At 48.6% G+C, this 24,458-nt stretch overlaps 1 protein-coding gene across 1 annotated transcript in view; it reads right to left on the bottom strand.

The window, feature by feature from the left end:
• LOC126518237 (phospholipid-transporting ATPase ABCA3-like) overlaps positions 1-24,458 on the bottom strand; it is a 40,383-nt gene that overhangs the window by 1,573 nt on the left and 14,352 nt on the right. Inside the window, exons 8-15 of the mRNA XM_055064659.2 lie at positions 23,842-24,138; positions 18,692-18,817; positions 15,607-15,864; positions 12,889-13,042; positions 11,004-11,205; positions 6,574-6,932; positions 4,644-4,817; positions 2,574-2,793 (exon numbers count right to left, since the gene is read on the bottom strand). Coding sequence (XP_054920634.2) covers positions 2,574-2,793; positions 4,644-4,817; positions 6,574-6,932; positions 11,004-11,205; positions 12,889-13,042; positions 15,607-15,864; positions 18,692-18,817; positions 23,842-24,138 — 1,790 coding nt within the window. The remainder of the gene's footprint in view (positions 1-2,573; positions 2,794-4,643; positions 4,818-6,573; positions 6,933-11,003; positions 11,206-12,888; positions 13,043-15,606; positions 15,865-18,691; positions 18,818-23,841; positions 24,139-24,458) is intronic.

The following is a 24,458-nucleotide window of genomic DNA, read 5'->3' as shown; positions in this document are numbered from 1 at the left end:
ATTAACCTTTTCATTGTGCTGGGCAAGACGGGGGTAATTTAGACTCGCCTCTCTCGTAATCGACCAATTCCGCCCACACATAGGACGTGTCATGGATATATAATGCCTCCCTGACAGTTTTGCTTTGGGACATCCTCCTGTCGCACCTTTCATACCAATGCACTTCCGCGTACTTATGTCGTGATAATTAACTTCAAATTTAGTGATGCAGCGTCGCTCGCATGATGCAGCGTCGTTAAGTGAAAGAGCGATCAGGATGCAGTACGTGATTATTTTGCCGCCTATAGTTAATAAACACATAAAGGAAGGTTAACACTTTAAAAAAATAACCTCAGGAAGTAGTACTCTTTAACGACCTTGTTCGTTGTCCCTCGTGACGTCACCAAGAGCTACCACAAAAAAAAAGACATACGATGCTTTTGAAGGCCTGGAAGCCGTGTGCAGTATATCCAATTTCCTTTCTGGTCCATCCCTGTTATGATTTCTGGATATTACAGCTGCTAGATACGCTTCGCTGTGTGACTAATGAAAACTGGTTGGAAGCACACGTTGGAGGTGCTGATAAGCGTCATCCTAACACTGGAAAGAACTCCTATTACCAACACTGATCGCGACCGCGTCTGTAAACTTCCCATCAAGCACTGCGGTGACTTACACTAAGAAATACCGTTATGTACACATTAACGTGCCACGTTGCACTGCCCTTTTGTTGGCAAAAGCTGCCATTTTAATCTGCGCCAATTCGGCACCTTTTCTTTTTTTCTTCTGCCACTACTGCTGGAAATAAGCAAAATCTAAGTTTCGTCTACAAGAACCTTCGCTATCACAAGATCTGCCGCAGAGGAAACACTTCATTTCGGGAGGTTATTTCAGTAAAAACGAGTTGCTCTGCAAGAGCAGCAAAAGTCGGGCGAGTCGCAAAACGTCGTACGCTGAAACACAGCTACTTTCGATGGGGTCGACATCCGCCGTGGCGCCTTAGCGGCGATGGCCTTGAGTTTATAAATACCGAGGCCATGGGATCGAATCCCGGCCACGGCGGCCCCAATTCGAGTAGGGCAAAATACAATACCACCCGTGTACCGTGCATTGGGTGCAAATTACAAAACCACAGCCGGTCAAAATTAAACGGGAGTCCCCCCGGCAGTAAACAAACAGAGAAGAATCCGGCAACTGAGAAGTCATCGCCATATCTACACCATATCACATCAAATGACACGTCCGGGTGGAAACGTGCGAAGCGGTTGAGAACGGGAAAAGGAACACGCAAGGCATTTCTCGTCTACCAGTTGCTCCTGGGACAAAACCAGAGGGCGCGCTAAAGTTATCTTCCAATCGCGCAGTTCGGCCGCGAGACCAAGGCGTTTCGCAACATTTTCCAAGATCAAGGGGCTTTAGCGTCTCCCGTGTACGTTGCACCGAGCTTTCTGGTGCGTATTTCCCGCTTCGTATTTCGTGTCAATTCGAGTCTCAAGCCACTCCACCAGATGTAATCCGATATTCAAGAGCTTTGAATTTAGCGACGTCTCTAATAAAGCGGTTTTGTTATAACGAAGGCCTCCTCTACATTTATGTACGTCGGGACTGAAAGAACTATACATGGCTACAACACATATTCACAACATCTTACAGTTCTAAGTAAAAGGGGAAGAAAGTCGCAGTTCTGCCCTAGAGGCGAATCAGTGATCGCGCTAGCAAATTAGTAGACAACGATGCGAAGTAAGGATATTAGTTTTAACGGCCGTAAATACTCGTAGACATTCGCTTACTAACTAAATTAAGAAGCATGGCATCACGCGCGCACAAGCAAACATGAACGCGTCTCACTCGATGACCGCGGAAACTCGCTGGCAAAATGCTGGAATGAGGAAGCTCGGCAGCAGGAGCGAGCGAATTGAACTTCGTGCTGCTTCTCGCTTCGACGCGAACTAAGCGGCGAGAACACAGCGCACACGAAGCTATAGGCCCTCAGTGCGCCTAGAGGCCTAGGTTCTGTCCCCATCGCAGATCGCTCTCAAAATGGGGCCCGAGCGACCGCGCGAGGCTGTGCCATACACAGCCACCGCCGGAGTAGAACGTCCGCCGGAGTAGAACGCCTACCGGAGTAAAGCGTCCACCGGAGTAAAACGTCCACCGGAGTAAAACGTACACCGGAGTAGAACGTCCATCAGAGTGGAACGCCCATCGGAGTAGAACGTCCGCCGGAGTAGAACGCCCATCGGAGTGGAACGTCCACCGGAGTAGAACGTCCGCAAGCCCCCCCCCCCCCCCCCCCCCGTGCCTTCGGTGCCTTGCGTGCGACGGAAGACGGCGCTCTTCTTCCCCACTTTCCTCCCATGCGCGCGCGCTACTGAGCTGCCATCGCTGGCTCACCAACGTACGCGTTCACTAGCACATACAGCAACGGCGCGCGGGGAACAATGTTATCGCCCTAGGACTTTATACGGAACATCACGGCGACGCCGACCGAGACGGCAGAAATGCTCCTGGGGCGTCCATATAATTCCAATAGCAATATAGAAATGGTGCAGGGGGGAAGGAGTTGTGGAGGTACGGAACTACGGTGGCCTTACCCTATAGCTGTACATGTAGGTGCACTGGTGAAGCTCCATCATCGCAAAGTAGATGCGGTTGATCAGGGTGACGCTGTTACGCTTCGCGGCCGGCAGCTTGAAGGCGACGCTGTAGCAGCGCCCGTACTTCTGGTCCATCTGTAACCCGTCGCCCATAGCCTCAACCTTGCCCGATTCCATGACGGCCACACGGTCGCAGAGCAGCTCGAAATGGGACATGCTGGGTACGCGCGTGAGACAGAGTGCGGCATTAGGAAGCGCCGACAATAGAAAGATAGCCTCGCGCGCTATAGTAATGCTGCGTGCGTGAAGGTTTCGCGCGATCGAAATGCACGTGCAAGGAACGTAATGAAACGTCTCACATCTCGCGCACGCACACCAGGTACCGGGTGTTCTTACCCATTTCTCTTTTTTTACAGCAGCAAATTAAAAAAATATATGCCTGTGCCAGGGGGCACAATTTTAAGCTTTGAGCTAAATACACGATGAGGCGTCCCCTACATCTAACGAAGAATAAAAATTGTTAATTGAATAAATAATATACTTGCACTAATTCACTAATTAATTTCTGTACAGCATGTATTTTAATCTACCAATTATAGCTGGTGATTTCGCAAAGCGGTGTGTCCACTTGGAATTAACTTTCAAGGTGTCCGACGAAATCCATTGGCCTTGCAGTTACTTTCAAGCTACAATGCATAAAACAGCGTTTTCATAAAAAGAATAAGTCGAACAACAGGGCGTTTTTAACCGCAACTTTGAAGGCGCATTCCTCGATACCGGTGATATCGCGATAATTTGTTACAAGTCTATATGCCTTGCAGTCTCATTATCTATATAAAGATGTGCCGTAAAGTATTTAATATAGACGTTAATTATAGTGTAAGTATGTTGTTCATTAAATTAGGCATTTTGATTTCTCATAGAAGTAACGGCCGCCTCATCGAGTAATTTAGCTCAAGGGTTAGAAACGCGCTATCTGCCACATGCAATTTTTAAAAAAATTTATATGTTGCCACCGACAAGCGCGTGGAAGCGCATCAAAGCAAGCGTGCGCATGTCAGGCCTGAAGGCGTGACCACGTGTCGTCTGCTATAATTTCTGGCCGCGCCAAACCTGTGTTACGTTCCAGAAACGCCCTTTTCACTAGCACACCGCTGTCGCTGGAAGCCAGCCCTGTGTTTGGGTACAGCATTCAAGAGGCCGGCTGTTTCACCAACTACATAGATGTCTGTCAAGTTTTCCGTCGCGGAAAATGATCTTCGTTCCATCTGGTTACCTCCGGGTGTTTGCAAGAGAATCAAATCTATTTTGATCAAGACAGCCGTCTGGAGGAGTCGATGCAGTCCATACACCTCGGGGCACGGAGCCAGTTGTCACTGCGCATGCGCAGGTTTGCTTCGACGCGCGGCCGTGCTGGCTGCACCGGCGTTCCCGATTGCGCGGCCAGCGCTCGTGCGTTCACGCTAGGTGTGTTCAACGCTGTACACGAAAGACGCGCGGCTAAGCTCACGACAAGCTTTTTGCCGAGTCTTTGTCCTCGAGATGACGTCGATTTCGTCAAATAGCAATGGTAGGAAACCACGATCACAAGTAACGCTGCGAGGCGCTTGGCAGCTCGACACAAATACGCAATCGGCACATTTAACGAGAGTGTGGCACCGAGTTCGGTTCGTCTTGGACAAACGTGGCTGTGGCAGGGTTCACGCCCACCCAAAGATGGCGCGGATGCAAACGCGGTTTTAATTTACTCTATTACGTAAGGAACGAGATGCGGAAGCAACCAATGTATATTTGCGAGAACTCCACGCACAAATTTTCGCCTATGCGAAGCTATGCGAAACTTCAGCGTCTGAGGCAACTCTTCGCTAATTATGGTGCGAGGCTGCTTGATCTGACAAGAAAGTCTAGCGAGAAACGTTTTTTTTTTCCTCTTCCGGTTGTTGCAGGACTGCTCTGCTGTAGAGAAAGTGATCGGCAGGTGGTCGGAATCGAATAAGTACGGCGATATTCGCCCCCCCATCAAGAAGTTACGCTCGGTGCAGACTGCAGGACACGTCAAATGCTTGCCGGTACGAGGTCAGGATGAATGCCATAGCCTGGCTGTCCTTGAAGCGCTGCAGCATGCGGATGATCTCGTTGCGGTAGAGCGGCTCCACGTCCGAGTACGGCTCGTCCACCAGCAACACGGGAGGAAGGCCGATGGCCGCACAAGCGATGAGCAGCATCTTGACCTCTCCACGACTGGGCGGAAAGGGAGCGCAGCAAAAAAAAAAGGGGGGGGAAGAAAAGCAAACGTAAGCATACTACGGGAAGAAGAAACTACAAACTATTTGTATCCATTTACAGAATCCAACATGGCGATTAACAGGGCAGTTTACGCTCGTGTTATTCGCCTCCCGTGCAGGGTACATCGGGAACGCATGACAGCTAAGGGGGCAGGATGTTGCACAACTGTGCCCACAAGCCGTTGTGGACGGAGTGAGAGTGCTTAAATCAGTTGCGTGTCCAATTTCGCCCATCGGCAGCTTCCCTTACTTCCATGATCCCTTAGTGTCCCGTTTCAAGAGAACCTACTGTATATTTCGCAGGAAGATGTGTGCGCTGACAAATTTTACCGCGTAGTGAGCTGCTTTCCACCTCCATATTCGTTTTAATTGACCCCCCCCCCCCCCTTGAGACTGGGGCCTCCCTTGTGCCTCAGGGGTTTTTGGCAACTAAGGCTGTGCGAGCATGAGGCCCAGTTCACAGATATATTTGTTTTCAAACTTTACCCGTCTTCCTAAGAAAGCAATGACAAATTTCTCAATCATTACTGTTGCGTAAAGTACTGCCTATGAGCTGCCACGCGACTTTTCTCAGCGCGTTAAAAGATATCTTTACAGAACAGAAAAACAATTTAGCACTGTAATTGCAGCGCGCCAAATAGAATCCACTTCAGAGAACACAGTTACTTCAAATTACTGTCGTCTTTCTGCTTTCTAAAAACAACCTGATTTTGTTTCAAACGCTAAAGATAAAGATAAAGCCAGTGGGAAACGGTAACTGGACGTCGACAACACGCAATGTGCTTTCAGAACGAGCACGTGCTAAAATCACAGAAACAAAACATGCATTCAGTGCGTGAGATTTTCTTCGCGTTTGAACAAGTGCAGCGTCAAATTTACTTATAATTTATAGCGAAGGCTACATATACAGTTCTACAGGACACGCCACAACCCTCAGGGGCGTATGGATTCCTCCTACACGTTCCGGCATCACGCACCTGCACTCGTTACCCGCCGTGGTTGCTTAGTGGCTATGGTGTTGGGCTGCTAAGCATGAGGTCGCGGGATCGAATCCCGGCCACGGCGGCCGCATTTCGATGGGGTTGAAATGCGAAAACACCCGTGCACTTACTTCGATTTAGGCGCACGTTAAAGAACTTCGCCCATCCCCCGAACCATCCATGAATGGAACGCCCTGCCTGAAAACGTTCTTCAAAGCTCAACCCTATTGTCCTTTGTGCACGCTCTCATTAATCTATGACCCGAGACGTTCTCTAGGATCATTGTCCTATTCCATGTACTATGTGATACATATCATGTTAAGGGCACCCTTATTTTTTTTTGTGCATAAGCCATTGTGCAAATATGTGCTGTATTGCAGAATTTCTTGATATTGTTGTTTATTGTTGGTTCTTTTTTGCATTGTAACAAGATGACGCTTTGCTTGTTTCCACCCTTTCTTTTTACTTTCCCTTTTGTTTTTGTTTTTTTGTTTTTTTTTTTCTTTCTTGTGTTTCACATGTTATTAGGTTGTTAAACCCTTTATGTATATCCCACTCATGCGTAGGGCCTATAAAACAGGCTGGCAGTACGAAATAAATAATAATAAAAACTCCGGGGGGTGCAAGATTTCTGGAGTCCCCCACTACGGCGTGCCTCCATAATCAGATCGTGGTTTTGGCACGTAGAACTCTATAATTTAACGTTTTTTTTTTTTTTTTTTTTTTTTTCACCTGCACTCGTTGGCCATCTGGTCCTCGTGGAGCTTTCCCGTAAGCGTCAGTATGCTCGTCACCGCCTGGCGTCTTTTGGCGACGCCCCGCAGCCTGGCTACGGTGTCCAGCAGCTCGCCCACGGTCAGCGCCGGCATGCTGTCCTTGGGGACGCGGTCGACCACGTAGCCGATGCCCCGCTGCCAGCCGCGAACGTCGGTGACCATCGACAGCAGGGACGTGTACGCGTTGCCGTCGGTCGGCACCCGAATGCCGACCAGCGTCTGCAGCAGCGTACTCTTGCCGCAGCCGTTGATGCCGACGACGCCGACGCACTCGTCTTTTTTCAGGGCGAGGCTCACGCCGTCCACGAGTTTCACCTGGTCGCCGCGTGGCGGAATAAAAAAAAAAAAATACGAGGCACGTGACTGTCGAGGCGGAGCAAAGTGGGAAACTTCGCGCACAAGGTACATTTTACGTAAGAATATACCTGAAAGAATGTAACAGGTATGTAGGACTTGATAAAGAAATGGGGAGGGGGGGGGACAAATCACTCTCGTTGTGTCCTCCCTCTTCGTCAGCGTCGTTACAAGCGTTCTATACCTTGCCGGGATCGATGAGAGCACGTCAGTTTTGTCCCTGCGCGTATAGTCACGTTCACGCGCGGCCTTGAGGCCGCTACGGCGCGTGTCATGTTTCGTGTCGGGCCCTCGTATAAACGGAGCTTTGTCTGTTGACAAACGTCTTTCGTTCTCTGCGTCACGCCCGTCTGGAAGTATGTAAACGGCCTGCACGTGTCGACGGCTGCACGTTGCGGCGGGCACGTCAAAGCCAGTGCGCCAAGACACGACGTCCAGCGAGATGCGAGGTCATCAGTGTTCCTCGCGTGTCCGGTAGTAACACCGAAGCGCCGAACTACGCCTTATTGAATGGCATCGTCTTGGACGTCAGCGCGGAACTGCAAGCTAAACGTGTTTCAGAAGGGCAGATATACCACACCTGAAACGATTCGTCGGGATTGTGCAATACGCCAGGAGACACTGACCTGCAAGCCATACTGCAGGTGCTCCAGAAAGTAAACTAAATATACGCTTTGCACAATTTCCGAATATTTCCTGAATGAACCATTTCCAGTTTACCAGTTTACCGTTAGCGCCAGAACCAGTTTACCGTTAGCGACCTACGACTGCAAGCTCACGTGCGTGCTATCAAAGTTATCGTATTGGCAATGTACAGTGATAGTAGCCGCGGAAACAGCACTGCCGCTTCAAGCCAAGCCGTGAACATTTGTTGTCCTTTATACCAGTGCAGCTTCAGCACCAACGAAATTTATTTTAAAGGGTATATATACACTGCAATACAGGAAAGTGGATTCGGAAACGGCGCGCCTGTTCGTGACGTCCTGATACTCTGGTTCAACCGCCCAGAGCATTCGCTAGAATATTTCTTCGAAAACAAAGGAAACGTGCATAGATCTATTTTTAATAAATATATAGGGACTGAAAGCTTTAAGCCAGCAGATAAGTCGATTACAGTCACTGAGTGCGAAAATCTGCGCGCTTAGTTTAAGCTTTTCTTCGCAAGATGTCGCATCAGCACTGCTGTTTGGATCGCGCTCTCCCTGTTCTTTTCCAATTTATGTGTGCGCTAGTGCGTCTGCTGTCGTGCCAAAGTTATTTTCATTTGTTATTTCCTTTATTAATCAAAAGATAGATGTAACACGGGAACGGTTCTAACAAATTTTGACACAACGATGCGTCACTAGGTATCCGCACCACCCCTCTTATTCCCTACTACGTTGCGTCGTTATTTCACCGCGCGCGATGCTCAAAACTGATTTCTCAAACACGGGCGACGTCAAGCACGTTTTGTATTCCTTGCTCCCCTGTTATATTTTTACTTCTGTCCCTAATATCAAATTTTCAAACTTGACACGGTGCGGACAAACCACTCCGCGGGCGAGCAACGCTTGACAGCTGAGTGAATACCACGCTTTCACTATTTCAGCACAAGCCCCATTACCGGAACACGGAGGCGTATGAGGTACTGGTTGCGACTGACTGCTGGAGTTGTGGTCCACTCGACCGTTTTCTCCGGAGTCGGAGGGCACTTTTGCCTGCTACAGTAACAACCGGCCGGCGTTCCGCTGCTATTTGGTTTTGTGTGCGCGTGTGTGTTAGAGGGAGAGAGAGAGACAGCAGACGTGTTGTAGTGAGCAGAGAGTAAGAGCAGCACGATACATTAAAAAAGCAGGAGCAGTTTCGTGGCGAGAGCAGCCGAAGGCAATCCGAGCTGCCTTCGTGCAAAAAATTGGGGCGGGGCCGAGAATAATATATGACTCGCATTCGCTGCCTACGTGGAATGGCTGCTGGTCAGCCATTCCACGTAGGGACAAATGTCCGCTCATGCAAAGTTACATTGGATTGCAAAATCTTCGTGCAGCGTGAGATGTCTGAGATAAGTCACTTAATAGGTGACACTACACCTTGCGGGAGGACGGCAAGTGGGTCTTTTCTGTCTCACCACACTTCGGACCTTCGCAATAAAAAAAAAAAAAATGTACGGCCGAGACCGGAGTCGTACTTCGGCCTTCGAGCATAGCTGGTAGTGCTTGAAGCAGGCCACGATCGCGCGCATACACACTCTTCTCATGAAAAGACCGACCCGCTCTTAAGACATTTGGTATGTGCGCCCAGTGTCACTTTTGCGCCTTCTTCCCACGCGACAGCTCGCGCTTTGGGCACACTCATAGTGGACTGCACCATCTTTGGCATCGGCCCACATTCATCAGTTCTTTTTTTTTTCGTATAGCAGCCAACGCTACGTAGAGACCATGCGACGTGGTATCACCTTCGTGACAAGCCCAGGTGTATCACGTTTAAACAAGGACCACGTGACATTAAAACAGATACGTACGTTGGTATCACGTCACAATCCGTGTTTCTGTCGCTAACGCCCGTTCACTAACCATGCAGAACCCAACAACCGCCGTGTATGTAAATTCGCGTCGAACGGCCGCCGTGAAAATGATGCCGTTGTGCATGATGACGCCGTTCACCTCGGACGATTTTAGCGTCGGCTCATTTCTACTAATAAAGTTTATTCCTCCTCCTCCCAAGCGCGGCGGGACGAAAGTGGTGATGCGAAAATCACTGTGGCTTTCAGCGTGTACTGGGCAGCATTCCCATTAAATTCTATAACAGTCGGCCCTATTGCAATGGCCTCACAAAGCAGAGTGTACAGGCCTCGTACTATCTAGGTGGCTTTAAGTAACCGCCGCTAGAAGTGCGCCGCGCAGCAGGAATGAGAAAGGAAAAAAATAAAAAGAAAAAAGGCGTGGCTCTCGACGTAAACGTCGAGAGCACATCCTAGTGGAACGCGAAGAGATTCTCCCAGAGAGAGTACCGTAGGTAATTTACATCTTCCAGAAGCGCTTAGGTTTGAAACTGACGGAACCATCAACCGGTCAGCAGTCGAGGCAATTAGCAAGACACGCTTACAGTATTGGTGGACAAAAATCAGGCAATAGATCAATACGACCAGATCGCTTACAGTCATGGCTAGTGGTACAAGGTAGATTTCGAAGGGGAAAAAAAAAGCTTAAGGAGATGCCCATGAAAAAATGTTATATGAAAATATGTATAGCGTGCCTGGTTAAATCGAGCAATCTGGGTGACTATTTTTCACCGCCCCGTTTCAAATGTGATGCCATTAAATCAGCATCATCTTCATCACGTGACGCGGTCCCTTCGCTACGGTATGAGAGAAGGCTGGGAAGGAGTGTGGATTGAGGACGCTAGTCGAAGCAAAGAAAAATAGTATCTGTGTTGGCAGTGAATCAGGCCGCTGCCGGCATAGCAACGCGACGTTTCTATTTTTCATATATGCTATAATTAAAAAAAAAACGATCTTGAAAATTCTTGCGGTAAAACGTCACCTAGGCGGCAACCTATAACTTCCAGTATATAACAAAAAAAAGAAAGAACTCCATCAGGGCCTGATAAGCTATCCTTTAAGCCCAGGACCACGGCAGCCAGTCTATTTCCTCGAATTAAAGATGGCCGGATGTGCTGGAATTCTCAATCTATGCCGACAACAGCATGGAACGCATCGACGTGCCGATTCGAGCGAGTAAGGAGGGTGACAAACTCTAAGGGCAAGCTGGCGTTTCTCAGGTAACGCGCAGGTAATTACGGTGTATTTTGGTGACACGACGCATTGACCGTCATCTAAGCACCATCACACATTATCTCCGAATGCGCTAAATCTGTAGTGCTAGAAAGGTCTCATACTCGCTACGTCACTGTTCGACTGCTTCCTGTCCGATATTATTGCTCCTGTTGGCCTGCCGTAAAGTACGTACCACACAAGGTTTAAAATTTTGCCAAGCAGAAGTTTTAAACGTGCCCTTCAAATTCGTAACGATCCTTAACACTTGGAGTGGTTCTTACCGGGTTGATAAAGCCGACAATTTTTTGCAGGCTACGGACAGCAATGACGATGTCGCTGAATTTTCTTGTGCTGCATACCCGGTTGACCTCATCCACCTCCCGCTCAACTTCAGTGTCCAAGGAAACGACAACGAGCCGAGGTCCGTGCAGTTCGGCCGACTCATCGGGTTGCTCACTGCCCTGAAGGCGGCGAGCCGCATACCTACAATTGTGCACGACCCGGTTTGGAGGTTGTATCATCACAGAAGTCTCGGTTGCATATCGAAACAATTGTGTAACTCTCGTATTTAGATATTTCATTCCGCGAGGAAACCGAATATAAAAATTAAGAAAGCGCGATCAAATGAAAAAGTATGACCGCAATTTCTTTTATAAAGCAAGTTCGAGATCGTCGGCACAAGTCGCTAAATTCCAAGTAAAACGCTACAAATAAGCTTTTGTATCACCACAAAACCGACCTCCTAACTTCTGCATGCGCATGCACATTTAGAACATTTTTCAGCATCTTGTACGACACAGATATTCGATGCACTGTAGGCACCCTTAAGAGAGAGGGAGAATGTGTGCGTGCGCGTGGGTGCGCGTGCGTGTGTGTGCGTGTATGTGCGCATGCGTGCGTGTGTGCGCGGACACGTGTGTGTGTGTGTGCATGAGTGTGCGCGTGTACGTGTGTGTGTATGCATTTGTTTGTGTGCGCGCGCGTGTGTGTATGTGTGTACGTGTGTGTGCGCACGTGTGTGTGTGTTTGTGTGCCCACGTGTGTGCGCGCGTGTGTGTATGTGTGCACGTGTGTGTGTGTTTGTGTGCACGTGTTTGTGCGCACGTGTGTATGTGTGTACGTGTGTGTGCGCACGTGTGTGTGTGTTTGTGTGCCCACGTGTGTGCGCGCGTGTGTGTATGTGTGCACGTGTGTGTGTGTTTGTGTGCACGTGTGTTTGTGCGCACGTGTGTATGTGTGTACGTGTGTGTGCGCACGTGTGTGTGTGTGTGTTTGTGTGCGCACGTGTGTGTGTATGTGTGTACATGTGTGTGCGCACGTGTGTGTGTTTGTGTGCGCACGTGTGTACGTGTGTGTGCGCACCTGTGTGTGTTTGTGTGCGCGCGTGTGGGCCACGTGTGTGTGTATGTGTGTACGTGTGTGCGCACGTGTGAGTGCTTGTGTGCGCACGTGTGTGTGTGCGCGCGTGTGTGTGTACGTGTACGTGTGTGTGCGCGTGAGTGTACGTGTGTGTGTTTGTGTGCGAACGTGTGCGTGCGTGCGTGCGTGCGTGTGCATGTGTGTGCGTGTATGCGCGTGCGCGCTAGCTTGTGTGTGTGTGCAACACTCGTCAATAAAGGGCTAAATATGTTCCGCAGTACAGGGCGATGGTGGAAGAGCTGATTGTTCGGCTAGTTGGTTTTCCATAACTGGACAAATAACTTAGCGCAATAAAAACCACAGAGGGGTGATGGACACAACCAATCGAAGTAAGCTCTCTAGGCTGGTGCCAATGATAGCAGCGTCACAAGATTAATGGAGATTATACATGGTCGTCACACGTACGGCAGGATACGCATAAGCACATCTAAAGGTTCATATGGGACCCAGTATTCTGCCACAGACGGGTGTCCACGGTGACAGCCGTGTTCGTTAACATAACTTTTTCACAATAAATACGGCACGTTAGACGTTCTCAATCCAAGGGCGCAATGATTCCACTGTAAAGAAACTTCATGCAGCTTGCGCTACAATTTATTACGTGGCGACTACCTGTCACTTACGCGTAGCTTCTCACTTGTGGGTAAATTTGGCCACAAGTGAAATGCCGGCTGAAAGTGACATTTCAACGTCGAAACGCTATAACGAGTCTGTAAAATTAATCGTGCGTAAACAACCAACGCTCACCAGCGGAGGCTGTAAATCACTTGAGAGTCAACTAGCGCGAGCAGCGCGATGTAGAGCACGCCCTGGGCCACCATGCTGACGAGCTCGTAGATGCCGGTCTCCTCGAACGGCTGAAGCGGGCGAAGAAGCGGCGCAGTGGCGTTTCGCTGAAAAGCTGCGCGCATCGAACGCACGAGGTCGGTCGATAAATCTCGTAAAGGTGAGGTAAATGCTGAAACACACTGCTACGTAAGTCGGTACAAACGATTCAAGCTTAAAAATCGCCGTAAAGAAATTTAACACGGACAAGAAGGGACAGGACGGGCGTCAAATATAGAAGCTCGGTCGCTGTACGCTGTGAACACATAGAAGGGCCCACTGTAGAAGAAATGTGAAATAGCCTGTCCTGTGCTTCTTGCTCGTGTTATTGTTGAGACGTTTTCGAAACCTAACGCCTGTGCTAATAAACCCAGCACCTCATTTTAATCGATTATACGCTTTTAACAATGCGTCGTCTTATGTATTCAGCGTCCAGTGACCGAGCTTCGATTGTGTGAACACTACAGATACAGTAAGCACTGTATCCTATTGACGTGTATTTTGAACGGGTCACATAAAAGGTGATGTGCAGGAGGACGGTCGATAAATCTCGTAAAGGTGAGATAAATACTGAAACCCACTGCTACGTAAGCCGGTACAAACGATTCAAGCTTAAAAATCGCCGTAAAAAATTTAACACGGACAAGAAGGGACAGGACGGGCGTCATATATAGAAGCTCGGTCACTGTACGCTGAACACAGAAGGGCCCACTGTATAGAAGAAATATAAAACAGCTTGTCCTGTGCTTCTTGTTCGTGTTATGGTCGAGACATTTTTTTAAGCTTAAATCATGTGCCAACTAGCCCAGCACTCCGTTTTAGTCGTTTCTACGTCTTTAACAATGCGTCCCTTTTATGTTTTCAGCGTCCAGTGACCGAGCTTAAATGCTGTAAACACTATAGATACGGTAAGCACTGCATTCCATTGATGTGTAGTTTGAACGGATCGCATAAAAGATGATGTAATAATTGTTTGTGACTCTATCAAGCAATTTCGACTGCGTACTGTAATTGATGAGTCAACACCTACCTAAAAATTGCAAGAAAACCAGGACACAACAATGTTGAGCCAGTAATAATTTAAAACGCCGCGCGAGGAGATCCAGCGCAACGCTAAATATCGCTATAGTGAATGTTTCGCTATTCGGAAAGTATAAATTTTTCGTAGAACCCGAAAAAAAGTTTTGCATACCTCGCCCACTTACATCACTATAGTTTCCCGCGAGGCTTTTTCGAGCGGTTGGCCTTGCCTCATGAGGAAGCCTCCTTCCCCTTACTTTTCTTTTTATTCGGTTCACCCCTTCCCCGGCGCAGTGCTGTTGAGACATCCTCCCAGCAAGAGAGACTTACCGCGCCGCACTATTCTATCCAAACTTTCTTCCTATCAAAGTCGCTTACTACTACAATCTCAACCGCGTCTTGTCTGCTAAGTTACATGGTGGCGACGGTGCAGTTTTCACGTATGCAGCGGCAGCTAACTACTTGCTAAGTTAATTTCAGAGTGTCGGGTTGCGTGCCGTAGGCAGTAATCATGCTACCAATAAAGACAAAAGCCCGCGCGAAGTAAGGAGTAAACCTCTCACTCATATCGCGAAGGCAGCCGAAACGCCCTAGAGGCTACAGCAGTGGCTACAGCAGCGGCTACAGCAGTGGCACGGGACTCTGCGAATCTGCGCGTTCTTGTATGAACGCTCTTCTCCTTCCTTAATGGGAAATACATCGAAAACCGTACTTGTGCGAGTGGCTGTAACGCAATTTTGCTGACGTCACGGGCGCATTAATGAGTTGAAAGATTGAATCTAAAGCCCGACTATTTGCCGAAGCAGCTGGTCGTAAACGGCGACTCACGCAAAGCTAGTTTTCGAAACGGCGAAGTAGAGTGTTATGAAGAAAAAACAACATGCAAATTTAATGATTAAGGGTGCACGGCGCGAGAACGCGATGCTGTCGACTCAGTGCATGGGCGACAGACGGATGCAGAGACAGTCTGCATCCACTGAGCGGTTTTACAATCGGCCAACGTGAAACCACCTAATCTGTCCAGGATAAGTTGTCCTGTCCGACCGCCTTTAATGTTTCTTTGAAAGCTTGCATGTGAATCGTGCATTTGCAAGCGCCGTTGCGCATACATTAAAGCTTCCTAGAAAATTAAAAAAAAATACCTATTACGTAGATTGTGCACTAAAAGAGGCCGGTATTCGAGTACGCATGCACGAAATTATATTTAGAAAAACTTACATAAACTAGCGTTTTCCTCACGAGGCCTCTTGCTATTACGACATACTAGTTGAATGGTTAGTAAAGGGAAATTCAGACATCTACCCGATCGTAGCAAATACTACAAACGAAACCCATACGGGTTCCTCGAAAGAAAAGCCTCGCAGTTGAAGAAAACGTCGTCCTGGTCCGGGACTCGAGCCGGGGACCAACGCGTTTCCGGGGGCAGCCGCTCTACCATCCGAGCTAACCAGGCGGCTAGCAGATGGCAGTCGAATTTGTCAACAACTCGAAGCACAGGCAAGAGTTTGACGTAATAGTTCTGCGGAATCCCGCAAGGTAGAGAGAAGTAATTAATAAAGGGAAAGCGTCAGACATCCACGCGTTCGTAGCAATCGCTACAGTTGGACGGTCTTTCGCTACCTTCGCAGCAGTGGGATATCCTCGTGTCCGACAAGTACTGGACGTCGCGGCAGGCCTCGGCGAGCAGTTCACCGCCGGTGAGACAAATGGCGTTCAGCCTGGACAGCAGGATGACCTTGACGATGCCCCGCACGAGGGTGTACGTCGGGAACCAGCGACACACGTAGCCCCAAATGAACAGCACCACGGTGGCAGCCGTCGACGGGTCGTCTTGCACGAGCACGTGCAGCAGTTCCACGCCCAGCGAGCCCACTATCCCTGCGTGTGTCGAGCAAGGTCGGTTGGGTCGGGTGCCTCCCGTACGACGAGTGTGGCTGGACGCCGAGGTTGTCTCCTCGGCTGTGGCGTCGGCGTCGTCAGTATGGACGCAACGTCGCAAAGCGAAGGCGATAATAGCGCGACTCTAGGCATTTATTAACAAGCATACAAATGGGAAAAAATAAATATATACAGATCTGACGCATGGTAGTAATTGATGTTAGGCGAAGCATTTTGCGGGCAGCCGGATGCGTAGCATCGCTTGGAATTATGTAAAGCGCTGCCGAATGAGCCAACTTGCCGGTGCTGGGCGAGTTATCGTGAGTTCGAGGCGAGCGTGTCTATATATCACGACAGCAGCAAGACGAGGAGGATGATATCATTACAGCGATGGTGGGATTACTTATTTGTTGTTGTTGTATTAAGGCCGAACAAACATTACAACTTCCGTTACTACCTGGGTCAACCCCGAAGACGGTGCAACGTAGCACGGCGTCTACATAGTGTTTTCAGTTACACGGAACGCAGTGGCAAACGCGGGCCAGTCTCGAAGGTGGCGCAGTATTCGTCTAAAGCAGCATCTCGAAGCGTTAGCCGCTTCGAGAAGGTTTATGGGGGAACCTGGCGCGGTGTCGCTATTATTAGCAATTTGTCAATGTGGAACGCGAAAGAAAAGCTAAATGTACCAGGTGTTCTTATTGGCCGCACCAATTTTTCTTCTTATTCGCCTACGACAGCACAATTCCAACCATCCAGCTAAACTACTCGAAGGGGCGGCCATAACTTATACGAGAAATCAACATGCTTAATTGCATAATTAACAGAATCACACTAATTACATATTTAATTAATCACCTTGCGGCGAGTATTGAAACCTACAATTTGTATCCGGTGAGTTCGCAAGGTGTGCCCAGTTCGAACAAAGTCTCAGAACTACATCAGTTTCAGAATATTTTCAAAGTGTCTGACGAAATGCACTGGCGTTCCAGTTACTTTTGTGCTTCAATGCGTAAAACAGTTTTCTTTAAAAAGGTAAGTGGACGAATAGTGCATTTTCACCGCAAGTGTCACGGTGCATACCTCGAAACCGGTGCCATCCTCAGAATTCATTCCGAGTGTCGAGTTACCGCGACACTTGGAAATTTGCCTTGTAGATTCACAGCCCACAACTCGTATGTTGAAATATGAAGCAGCAGAAGCTTGATGTGGGCGAGTTGGTTTTGCATGCTTGAAGAAAAGAGCGCTACGAAGACGCGGACTAAAAGAGGGCCGCCTTGTCGGTCGTACGTGTTCCTCTTTTAGTCCGCGTCTTCGTAGCGCTCTTTTCTTCAAGTTGAAATATGCGCCGTAAAGTTCTTAATTAAAAAATTTATTAGTACAATTACGTTAATTATTCAGTCAAGCATCTTGATTTCGCGTTGAAGTAATGGCCACCTCATCGGGTAATTTAGCTCAAGGGTTGGAATTGTGCTATCTTCCACAGAAAATTTTAAAATTTTGGTGCAGCTAAAAAAAGAAAGTACCCTGTATTCGTAAGCCCAGTCTTCTGTGGCGAAATAGAAACTGGTGCACGCTCAAGTGTCTTCGCGTGCGCCACGTGACGTAACGTAACGTAACGTAACGTAACCGCAAGTCATCTAAAATAGCTAGTTGGCGCTAACACAAGAGAGAAGTCTGCGTGCACCTGATCGTGGGGAATCAATAAAGAAAAAAGAAAACAACAAACAAGCCTATTGGTTAGAGCATAGGGCCTGTTGTGACAACGGACACTTGAGCTTTTCTTTATATTATATAGGTCCGGAAATGATGCCAGAAAGTAACCTACCGTAAAGAGCTTGGAATGAGCCAAATGATATTTTTACGTTAAGAAAAATTGGTGGACTTCCAAAAATATTGCGCTGTACTCAGTACTTCCACATACGTCACAGGAATACGTCTCGACACGGCCTGGCTTCGCCGAAGCAAGGTCTGGTTGGCTCAAAGGCAATAGCTTATGCGCTACTACAACCCTACAGAGTTTCGTATGAGACGGTAACGTGAGAATGGTCACCTGTGTTTGCACTATAATATTTACCAGAACGCTCAACAAGGAACCGTGGTGCCCCCCTCCCCTCTCTATACACAAGCAATTGAATGCTGGTTGAACAGTAGTGGACATGATAAGTAACATTTGTAATATTTCCAGAAAGGAAACTTTCACCGCTGTTTCTGCAGTATACAACAAACCCAGTCGCCGTCGTTTGCAGTTTATCCCAATTTCATGAAGTGTGTTCTACTGTGACCAATTACACGTTCGAGGATTGTGTTGCACCTTCAACGAGCCATTATTTCCTGACACTTTCGACCTACTTCAACCTGTTTGCAATATGCGGAAGCATTTCTCCTCTCTAAAGCCTTCAATATTTATATATAAAGTCCTGTTCTTTGAATTTAAGCGTAGGTTTCAAATGCCTGCTATAAATAGTGTGAAATTTCACGCTACGACGAAAAATTTACTTTCACATAATAATGGACTAACAATCTCGCACAACCTGCACCTAGTATGTTCCAGTACCTGCCGCAATCATACGCATGTCTTCAGGGGTGTGATACTTATAATGATATCGCCTGCAAAATTTTAGTCGCTATCATGCAGCACGTTATCTTTTTTCCCGTTTCTGAAAGCTTTTCAATCACTCTTAGCCGATACAACGATGTATCTGTCAAATATGACAACTGAATGTTGTCTATGTGTTGTTGTTTTGGCGGCAGATACGATTTCCCGTTGACTAGTAGTGCAGAGCAGGGTGAGTTTAACACCGGCAAAGCTTTACGCGAGCGTACTCACCTGCCAGGAACAGGCCTAACACCATGTAGGTGAAGGCCCATACTGGTTCGGAAAACACCTTGGAGAACAGGTACGCCAGGGGCAGGCTGGAGAATGCGTTGGCGACGAACAGAGCCAGGATGGCAACTGCGGTCGGCAAAGCAATAGAAAAAATGGCGGGCGTAATTTCTTCTGTTTACGTAAGAACGCGGACAACCTATATCCGTTACAGCGATCGCCGAGGCGACTGTAAGGATGCGCGTTTATTTTGTATACATTCAAAGCGTCGCGAGTTGATCCCGTGTCACACGTAGGGGGCAGCAGACCACTTCCCTACGCGTCGGGGCAGCAACCACTTGGATTTTCTTTTCGTTTCTTGAGTGCCCAGAAAAGGCCCGCGTGGTGTCGAGTGACCAGTCACAGTCACAGCGATGGCGTTTCTATGCACCGTTTCTTTCGTGGGCGCCGCCATATTGTGAACGCAGTGGCGCCGCCTATGAGCAGCGCCATACTGGCTTGGGCGAACACGGCGTTTTGCATGGCAGGTATACGCTCGGCGGTAGGTTCTGTTTAGTATGACGTGTGTCTTCTACGTGGTAAACGGTTCTGCGAGACGTGCTGAAGTGGTTTAAGGCATGTCATGGCCGGAGTTTCTGCTGGCGATGAGGTTGACGGAACACGCAGCACGATGTGTGCGCGCATATTTGAGCCTACAATCAGCCTCGGAGATTGTGTGTTTCTGAATGTTCCATTCACTAACGTGACCTTATTGCAGTATTATCCTCTATTCCTAAGCTGCGGTTTAGGAGCCATGAAACATATGCGACGATCGTAACAGCGTGAGTACCGCTCTGCTACGATAGGAGCTGTGATGTTTGACAAGCGTTCAAACTGTTCGCTGCAGGTTACATTGCGTGACTACTTGGTTCGATGGATGAGTTGTCTGCCCCTGAATAATTTTGGCTAGTAATAGCACCATACATTACAGTCTGAATTAAGCTTATCCAGCAAAGGGACTGTTTACGAACTGCGTGAGCGTCCTAAGCAGTGGTAAGTGCGGGATTACAGATATTTTTGTTCTATATACCGCATGGTCCAAGCCAATGTCCAAGCATACGGCATCAGCGGTTATTTATCTATAAACGTTGCACGGCGTGACCATGCGAGGTCGTATTGCGGCGTTAGCCCGTTTTCTCTTGCTTTTTAGAGAAAGAGGATGATAACCGAAATTTTTTTTTATTGTGCTCGTTCCGTTCTCTACGACGCACTCACACGTATTACGGAAATTTTGCCCTCAAAAATAGCCATCGCATTATTTTTATGCGATCCGTCTCATATATTATGGCTGTATACAGGCCAAAAAGGCAATTCCGAAGCGCACAGCTTATATATGTATCGTGCTGGTTCACCAACCGCAGTGATCGCTGTGTTGAGCAGCGCCATCGGCCTCCTGCAGGAGGGCTAGCGTAGCCATATAGTAATTTCAAGCCTACTAGACTTGAAATTCGTGAGAACGACGCCGGTGCACCACAAATATTTGATAGCGCCTGCCACTCAGATGTTTCGTGGTTGCCTTAGGTTGGCCGTGCACGAGCATGCGCTCTTATGTTTTACTCCCTACGCCAAGCGATCAGACAGTGAGCTGATTTAGCATTTAATATTGGTAATACAGAGACACCGGTTTTCTTTGTTGAATTAAAACCGATATAAGCAAAACAGTTCACAACACATACGTACACCACGACTGATAATGTGCGTACACCGCGGCTGATAAAGCGCGTCACATTTTTGGGCCCCCGAGACATATTTCCGCCTGCTGTAGTTACCGATGCACCGAAAGGCTTCCCTGACGACCTTATATGAACGGACATGGCGGAAATATCACAAAGTACGATCTAAAACATTGGGCTTCTTCGATTGTCCACTTCTGGCTACCCGCGGGCTGCCAGAACCTGCCAGGACGATTTTGCTCTAGCTGCTCTCTGGAAGTTCTCTGGCTAGCAGACGACGAAAAGAGGCGATGGGCGCTCGCCGCCCTCTTTGCGGGGACTTCACTGATTGCAACGCGGGCGCTTGAGGACTTAAATTTACCTCGTTCAGCCAACTGTCTACGGTCACCTTCGGATTTCCTTACTTCTAGCGTTATCTTTTTAGGTGCTAACGCTCCGTTCCGCATTGCGAAGCGGCGTGATACGAGCAGGGGTGAAGCGTTTGAAGCTTCTGTGTGTGTGTATGTGTGTGTGTCTCCTGGAGGCTTCTTCGGGGCGGTGAACAGCGCGCCGCGCTGTCATGCGTGCATGTTATCTGCATCGTGTTCCACGCAAGTTGTAGAAGCTCATTCACACATTGCGGTACATTTTGGGTTCGTCTTTCTCTGGTGGCGTTCCCTTTCACGTATTTCGCGTATGTATGCGGAGATATCTCCTTTTTGTGCTGTTAGCGAAGGCTTTGCAGCTAGCCCCTGCTCGATCCGTCTCTCCGTCGTATGCTTGGGTGGCAGCTCGAAACCGATATGTGTTCGAACTGCAGGCCGTTGATCTAAGAAGGCACTGATTGGGTAATAGGCACACGTGCATTAGACACACGCACATTGGCTTAATGCTCTCATGACCGCGACCAATGTTGTTTATCGTGTGAAACGTTTCGCTGGTCGCAGGCGGCGTGCATTTTCATGCGCTAGCCGCGTCCCCAGCTCCTTCGGGTCGAACTGAGAAGCACCATCAGCCACAACAAACTTTCTAGCTGAAATCGAAGGTAGCCCAAGCAGATCGGCACGAAATTTCATGCGTATGAGACGTACCCGATATCCTGCTTTTTCATGTCTGGTGAAGTGATGACACAACGCCAATTCATCAACGTCGCCGGTGGGCGATGTGATCGCTGCGAGCAGGGATCCTAGAGCTATCGCTTTCGAGTATACAATCACGCGCGATTTCGCGTCTTGTCATCGGACGCATCGATCGGAGGCCATCTGTTGCGCTGCGAAAGGTGAGGTTGGCCCAGTGCGGGTCCAGCGCCGAGTCGCGCGAGAGTGATCGTATCCCTGAATGCAGCTACATATTTTCAAGCTGGCAACGCATAGATGGGCCGACTACGTCGAGCGCGCGCCGGCATCGCCGGGCGCTGCCATGCTGGTAGCATGTTTACACTTGGCCAGCGGTACCGGCGTTCGATTTTGCAAATATCGGGCAGGTTCGGGTTGTCTTGGGATCCCAGCCCACGTGACTTCCTGTCAGAACCGGAACTAGCTGGCTGCAATCTGGCTGCCAGTGGGCTGCCAGAACTCCGAAAATCGAAGAGGCCCATTGCGAAATCGTTCAGCTGCACGTGACAGCAATAATTTCAAGCAGCGCCGCGCCGGATCACCCAAGCCGGAGAGGAGGAAAGGCTCGCCGCGCGCCCTATCCTCCTTGCCCAATGAAAAGGTCTATATATGGCAGACGTATTTGGGCAGTGAAATTTAGAACCAACTACCCTCGACTGTGTTGTCCGAATAGAATCGCTACCACAGCAGCTTATAAACGGCGATAATCGAAGAATGAAAAAGCTTTATGTACGCTGCTCAACTCAAATAAAACGTACATATAGGTGCACTGGCCAATCAAGTTCGTTGATTTCCGTGACATCAGGCGCCTTTGTATCGTTAAAACGGCTATATTTCCTTTGGCCATTCTTTGTGTCACACGTTTCGGGATCAAAATTGAATATTTATAGGGCAAATGCTCTGGGAGATCCTGATATTACTGCTGTGCTGATCCAGGAGTAAAGCCTTGAAATAACGACGTGTTATTTTACAGTTAGCTCCGGATGTGCATTAGTACAGCAAAGTCGTTCAGCTGTCAGTGGACTCCACCTGACTCAGCTTTGTTTCAGAGGGGAAGTGCCGGAGCCCTGAGTTTTTCATTGTTGGAGCTTCCTTGTAATTCTTAGGTTGTCATCGACCATTAAAAAATTAATTCATGGAGTTTTACGTGCTAAACCCACGTTCTGATTATGAGGCACGCCGTAGTGGGAGACTCCGGAAATTTGGACCACCTGGGGTTCTTTGACACGCACCTAAATCTAAGTACACGGGTGTTTTCGCATTTTGCCCCCATCGAAATGCGGTGTCATCGACTATAGTTCGCCTCATAAATAGCTCATATCTCTGACGTTCGTGATCTGCCTTCCGTTCTGCTTCTACGCAGTAATTTGGTGTATATAAAACGAACTGGTTCACAAGTACCGTTCTCTCGCCAGAAGTATTCGCTTTGCACCGAGATGTCTGTCCTGTGACAGGAGTTGTGGTCGCTGTTACCAAATTTATTTGCTTACAATGCGATAATGTACAACGCCGCATAGGTTTGTCTCAGCCACAGAAACTGCTCACGCGACGATGACAATGCTTTTTCAGAGTATGACCAGTATCTCTTTTCGTTACAATGGTAGTTTTGCTGTCGAGTTTGTGGGGACACTCGTCCATCCCGGTGTCCCGCTCCTCGGAGCCTTTCGCAGGACGGTCCCGCGAAGAGTGCCGGTGGGCGTGCGAAACGTCCACGCACTCTGCCCGCCCTAAGCTTAAGAGGAAGAGGCTTACACTCCCTTTTGCGCCCGAGTAAACCCGCGTTAGCGGCGCAACGCTAGCGCCATCTCTCGTGCTATTCTGCAACTACACCAACTGCCACCGGCGCTTAGCTACGCGGGCGAGCCGGATTACGTGAGATGCGATAGCCATGTGGAGGAAAACAGCGTAAAGGGGCGCAAAGTGAATCCAGCGTCTCCACAAGATATATAGCAATTTGTCTCGTGATGAGAACGTCAAACTAGACTCGCATTCTACGCATCCTTTAATACTTCTTGTCTAAACGTAGTAGACATTTCATTGCTTATGGTAAATTAGCGTCCCAAGAGCGACTAGCCTGCAAGCAGGCCGTGCACTATACGCAAACTTTAGTAAATTGTTATGAACAAAGCTGCACATACTGTGGACGAACGTTCGTTTACAATATACGGGCCCGCGAAATAAGACGTGTACCAGGAAATAACTTTCCTATACCCCTTCCGGAGATTTTCACCACGCGTCATATTGCCACGCAACGATTACTTAGCCCTTAACATGCATTCGGCAACCGGTACAGCTTCCAAATTCGTGGCTACTTAGTAGGATACGGTCCACAACTCCCGCAACTTACGGTGGTACGAATGGGCGATTTCCGTGTGGCCGATAAATATGATGAAGGCAAGCATGATGCTGTTCCAGAGCGCCATGAACATGTCAAAGACGAAGTGTCCCATCCAGTACATCATGCCCGACATGCCGGTCATGAGCTGCATGTGCTGGAAGCCGCAGCCCGACTCGACCATCGGCGCAAACACGTGGCTGCCCGCGTAGAAGCTCATCGCCAGCGACACGAAGAACGCGTAGAACACGCGCGTCATGACGTTCCGCGTCGCGAACAGCTGCGTCTCGTGGCCCAGGGTGTCGCGACCTGCGAGGCGGGCGCGTGCGCACTCATCCAGCAAGGCCTAGCTCGTCCTCCCAGGGAAGAAGCGGAAACGTTGTGAGCGCTCCATATTATGTCTTCTAACTGGCCGAAAACCTGGGTTAAGAACTTTATTTAAATTTAACCCGTAATTAACAGACGCTTCAGAGTTTGCCTGCCTATCTTCCTCAACGTTCCCGGCATTTCCTCCAAGTATGAGTCATATATTTATTTTCTTTAATTATGAAAATAGGGATATAACATTTTTTTAAAGCAATCGTAATCGCATTCCCAACTTCGTTATCAAATATATAAATGACAGCGAG

Source organism: Dermacentor andersoni, chromosome 11 (assembly GCF_023375885.2).
Source record: "Dermacentor andersoni chromosome 11, qqDerAnde1_hic_scaffold, whole genome shotgun sequence".
Lineage (NCBI taxonomy): Eukaryota > Metazoa > Arthropoda > Arachnida > Ixodida > Ixodidae > Dermacentor > Dermacentor andersoni.
This window is presented reverse-complemented; position numbering and strand designations above follow the sequence as displayed.